The sequence below is a fragment of the Malus sylvestris genome, chromosome 8 (assembly GCF_916048215.2).
Source record: "Malus sylvestris chromosome 8, drMalSylv7.2, whole genome shotgun sequence".
Lineage (NCBI taxonomy): Eukaryota > Viridiplantae > Streptophyta > Magnoliopsida > Rosales > Rosaceae > Malus > Malus sylvestris.
The window spans coordinates 15,987,415-15,992,984 of record NC_062267.1 but is presented as its reverse complement, the minus strand read 5'-3'; the positions used below and the strand labels follow the sequence as shown (position 1 = coordinate 15,992,984).

General features: G+C 39.0%; 1 protein-coding gene across 1 annotated transcript; it reads right to left on the bottom strand.

Moving 5' to 3' along the window:
• Positions 1-204: 204 nt before the first annotated feature.
• On the bottom strand, positions 205-988 carry LOC126632107 (uncharacterized). The gene is made up of 2 exons (XM_050302337.1): positions 402-988; positions 205-313 (listed from the first exon to the last, which is right to left on the bottom strand). The coding sequence occupies exons 1-2, from the start codon at positions 915-917 to the stop codon at positions 272-274; spliced, it is 558 nt and encodes a 185-aa protein (XP_050158294.1). The 5' UTR covers positions 918-988; the 3' UTR covers positions 205-271.
• Positions 989-5,570: the final 4,582 nt, after the last annotated feature.

The following is a 5,570-nucleotide window of genomic DNA, read 5'->3' as shown; positions in this document are numbered from 1 at the left end:
TAAACAACCATGCTATCACTCAACCATTGATCTCCCATTTTATTACGCAATGGTGTTTTCACAATCTTCATAGCAGAAAAAGCTCTCTCCACCGAAGCGGTTGCAACCGGTAACACCAAAGCCAATGTAAGAAGCTTATACACTAACATATAACTTTCACACCTCCCAGTCTTCACTAACTCTTTCGTAAGATCACTGATTCCTCTCAATGATGAAAACTCACTATGCATCTTCATATCTTGAATGTAATTGTCAAGTTGAATTGGAAGATTCATGAGGTCCATACGATCAAAATCTTGAGGATAAAGTTGGGCTAAATGAACAATTTTTTCTTTGTCAAAAGATGCAAAATTATTCACTGGACTCAAACATGCCATACAAAGAAGCAACTCGGTGTTTACCTCATTGAAGCGATCATTCAATTCCTTTAGTTGCATATCAAGGACTTGAAAATAGAGGTCTACACGATAGTAATGGAAGTTTGTGATTTTTGGAGCTTTACGCCTTGATTTTCCAGGTACGAAATGCAAATCCTCCATGTTAGGAATGACAATATCATGCTCCTCACAAAACTTTTCTACATCATGCAACAAGTCCCCAAAGTCATCATCTCTCAAGGATTGTAGTCTTTGCTTGCATACTTCCACTAACGCCATCGCATTCACAATATCTTGATCTTTCTTTTGCAATGCTTGTGATAACTCATTTGTAATTCCCAATATAAGTCTCATCAAGAAAAGGTGAAACACAAAATCAAAAGTTTGTATGTCTTTGAATAACCCAGTAGCTTCACCGAGATTATCTTGGTTGCGATCACTTTTAATCCATTCAACCACCTCCACCACAGCTTCAAACATAACAATAATACTAACTATAGTACCATAATGCGAGTTCCACCGTGTATCACATGGACGCATGAGGCTACTTTCTTGATTTAACCCTTTACCCGTTTCAAGATTACCAAGATGAAGAGCTTTTTGAATTTGTTCTTGTTGTTTCTCTCTCAATGCATCACGACACTTGCACGAAGATCCAATAAGATTCACCAATCTATTAGCATTGATGAAGAAATTGGCAACATCCTCATTTTCCTTTGCCACAAATACAAGAGCTAGTTGGAGTTGATGTGCAAAACAATGAATATAAAATGCTTGAGGATATTTGTTCAAAATCTTTGCTTTAAGACCATTTAACTCACCTCTCATATTACTAGCTCCATCATAGCCTTGTTCTCGTAACTTGGACATACTCAAATTTGTTGTAGCAAACAATCTCTCAATAGCCTCTTCAAGTGAGCTACTAGTTGTAGAGGAGACATGTTGAACACCCAAAAACTTTTCAATTGCTTCTCCTTTTTTGTTCACATAACGCAATACCACCGCCATTTGCTCTTTATTGGAAGCATCACGTGATCCATCAACCAAAAGAGAAAAAAATGTACCTTCCATATCTTTAGTGATTGCATTAATAGTTTCAATAGCACAAGCACGAACAAGATCCTTTTGAATATCGGAAGAAGTATACTTGAGATTCTTGGGAGCATTCTCAAACACAACCTTTCTAATTTTCTCATTATGATCGGCAAGAAATTGCATAAGCTCTAAGTAATTACCCCTATTGCTCGATTTCAAAGATTCATCGTGCCCACGAAAAGCCAAACCTTGTCGCAACAACCATCTTATGCAATCAAGTGCTCCACTCAGTAAAGTGTGATAATTAACGCGAGCTTCATCAGTTTGCTTGATCACAAATATATCTTAGACTCTTAGTCCTAGAGTAGACTACGAATTTAATTAATCAGTACCAACAATCATATCATATGAATAATCAATTTTTATTCTACAGTAGAGTATGTAGACTACGAATGTAATTAATAAGTACCAACAATGCATTTGAATGAGGGTTTTAGTTCGTTGAATTGGGGTTCATTATGTTAATGTATATATAATATATCAATCCTCTTTTATGTACTTCAAAAAAAAAAAATCAATAATCATAGTATTCATATGAATAATCTATAATCAATAACCATATAATGTATAACCCTATAATCCTACATCAATTAAACAAAATTTTATATTCAATAATCAATTAGGGTTTGAAATAAATTAAAATTTTTACCTTAATTGGAATTTGGAGTGGCTGTGCACAGTGCACAGTGCTTGCAGTTGCAGACTGATATGTTTGGTCTTGGAGGAGGCCAACAACCAATGGAAAGTGAAGGTTTTGTCGTGTGGGGGAGGGAAAAGGGGGGAAAAGGTGGGGTGGGGGGGGGGAATGACGTCTGACGGGATGGGATATGGGGAAAAGGGTGAAGGTTTTTAATTTGAAATAGGGATTCAGATGATGGGGATGGGGACCAGTGGTCCCCCGTTTATATATATATATTTTTTTTCATTCAACCAAAACGACGTCGTTTACCAAAAAAATTTAATTTTTTTTTACCAGGCCCAAAACGACGTCGTTTTGGCCTGGATTTTAAAATTAAAAAAAAATCCCTCCCATCATCTTCCCGAGAGCTACTCTGTTTCTGGTTTCAGAATTCAGAACCCGGTGCTCACCGGTGCTCCCCAGTTTCCTGCCGAACGAGGGGGGTTCAAGCGTCGCTCCTGCCTTTGTTTTCCGGTGAGCGGAGGGGCGAACGCCCCCCTTCGCTCCTACGTAGCTTCGCCTCTGATAAGATGTCCTACAATTATTTTATTATGTCAGAACCGCCGAAGTCCTCAAGGCCACCAACATCAAGCTTATCTAAAACCTGGAGGGGCGCAAAACAGAAAAAGTAAGTGGGCAAAAACAAATGTTTTACAAAACCAATTCATTTATCAACACTTCTAACCCCTCGCTGTAAAACATGTATAATTTTTCCTAGAATCAGAATATAAGCATATACATAAATATATATGTATATATATCAATTCAAATCATGCTTCAAATAATCATATTCATATGTATGCCTTGCCAAGGTATAACAGAGTAAGTAATTCAGGTAAGAATAACTTCATAGAAATATGACATCTTAGCCGGAACCCCAGTGGTAGTCTGTACGGCTGAATTCATAGCTCAAAAGTCAATCTAGCCAGAGTCACTACGATGACTTATATGGCACTATACTGCACAAGAGTCGGAACCAAATGAAAAGGTCTATACGACAATACTGGGTGTAATATAATATGCTCAATACTACTCTCACATAATAGCTGGGGCGATAAATCGCTAGTCACCTATGAGTCGGAACCAAAGTAAAGGTTTGTACGACAAGACTGTGCACCTAAATTGGATCCAATATGAGCATATGGTGCGGGAGGTGACATTATAAACAGGCCTGTGCCATATCTCTGGCTAAATCACAATCACCCTAGGTGCAGTTTTATGAGCTCAACGTTATTCAATCACATATCACATCATCGATAATTCACATAACCAAACATAACTCACCTGGGCTTACCTGAGCGTCCACAACACCACAATTATATATAATGCATCATATACCAATTCATATACGAAATATAAATTCATATGCAAGGCATTGAAGGCATAATCTCATTTAAACATATTTTTCTGGGAAAAATATCAAGTATATAAATATATACTGAAAACCAAAAGCCCACTCACTGGTATGTCGAAGGATCGTAGCTCCTAAGTCGCCCTTGAATGCGCTCGTCCTCGGGATAACCTATATGCGAATTAACTATAAAAACGTTATTTAAAGCACATAGACAAAACTAGCTAATAACTTCTCATACAATGCTCAAGTGGGGTGGTTGAATATACCAACGTGATCTACACAACTCCACGAACATCCCCATATTTTTAGAAAATTTTTCCGACCACCCACGCGCCAGCCAAGGCACGGTAAGACGCGCCGCCCACGTGCGTGCACGTGCCTAGCACACTGACGGTGGCAGTAACCGCGTTAGGGAATATTCCGTTTAAAAACTAACGGCGTCACCTTACCCCATTAGCATATTCTGTCAAAAATGACGGAATATACCCCTTCTTCCCCGACGAGTCACCGGACGCCGGCGGCTGTTTGCCGGTTTCTAGAAAAACTTCAAATCCTTATTTCTCCCTCATTTCAACACCAAACTTAATGAAATTTGAACTATTTTAAAGATCTCACAAAGACGAATCGAACCATACCTGAGTCGAGCCCTGAAACCGCTGGAAACCCGTCGGAAAAAGCCTCGATATTTCGGCCAAACTTAAAACCTGTCGTTCTCGCTATTCCGACGTCCAAATTCTTCCAACGAGCCACTCCTAGCCTTGTTAGGACCTCCATAAGCTACATATAAACTTGAAATCCCCAAAAACATAAGATTTTACGTTTGCATGAATAGTACCTTAAATCGGAGGTTATGGTTTCTCGGGTTTTTCATGGTTTCAAGTCCTAAAAATGACATATATGAACTTAGGAGCTTGTAGGGAACAAGAATATCACCTTAAGAATGTTGATCCGTGCGTGGAGTGTGAGTTTGGTGCTTGTCCGTATGTGAGGGAAGGAGAGAGAGTGAGTCCAAGGGTGCGAGAGTATAGAGAGAAGAGAGATAATGATAATGTGTGTGTGTGTGTGTGTGTGGTCCACGTGGGTCACCAATCCAAAGCCATAAAAATTAACATCTAAGTCCCCAAAGTATGTCACACACACACACACACACACACACACACACACTACAATTTCAATGTCCATAGATAAGACTGTCATTTTACATCTTCGATAGTAGTAATTCGGGATGGGCTGTGACACGATCCGTTACCTGTTAAAAAATATATTTTAAATCAATAAATAATGAAAATATATATATATATATATATATATATTGATATAAAATCTTTGAAAAAGACCTTCCTTCGTAAGAAGGAAAAGACTTACTATCTTTGGGATTTAATGCTACATCATCGCTCAATACCTTAAAGGATCAGCTCTATTTCATAAGTGGCAATTTGACCCAAAAGTAATGGAAAACATAATACTAAATTAGTATATGCATAGTACATTGTCACATAAATATTACTACAAAACATACAACAACAACAACAATAACAAAGCCTTTTCCCACTAAGTGGGGTCGGCTATATGAATCCTAAAACGCCATTGCGCTCAGTCCTGTGTCATGTCCTCCGTTAGATCCAAGTACTCTAAGTCTTTTCTTAGAGTCTCTTTCCAAGTTTTCCTAGGTCTTCCTCTACCCCTTCGGCCCTAAACCTCTGTCCCGTAGTTGCATCTTCTAACTGGAGCGTCAGTAGGCCTTCTTTGCACATGTCCAAACCACCGTAAAAAAGATCCTAATAAAAAAAACATTAGCACGTTACTACAAAATACTAAATTTTCAAGGATATAAGAGACTTGTTGTCACATCCCGGCCCGGGCCTCCACCACATCCCGGGCTCGACTTTGCCGTAACACGATATTGTCTGCTTTGGGCCTCAACCACGCCCTCATAGTTTTGTTTCTGGGAACTCACACGAGAACTTCCCAATGGGTCACCCATCCTGGGATTGCTCTCGTGCGAACTCGCTTAGCTTCGGAATTCTGATGGAACCTGAAGTCAGTGAGCTCCCAAAAGGCCTCA

Excerpts from the sequence above, each read along its gene's own strand:
- LOC126632107 (XM_050302337.1), bottom strand. The coding sequence starts at position 917 with ATGCGTCCATGTGATACACGGTGGAACTCGCATTATGGTACTATAGTT. Across the intron at positions 314-401 it reads TGAATGATCGCTTCAATGAG|CCCAACTTTATCCTCAAGAT; the intron begins GTAAACACCGAG and ends TTGTTCATTTAG.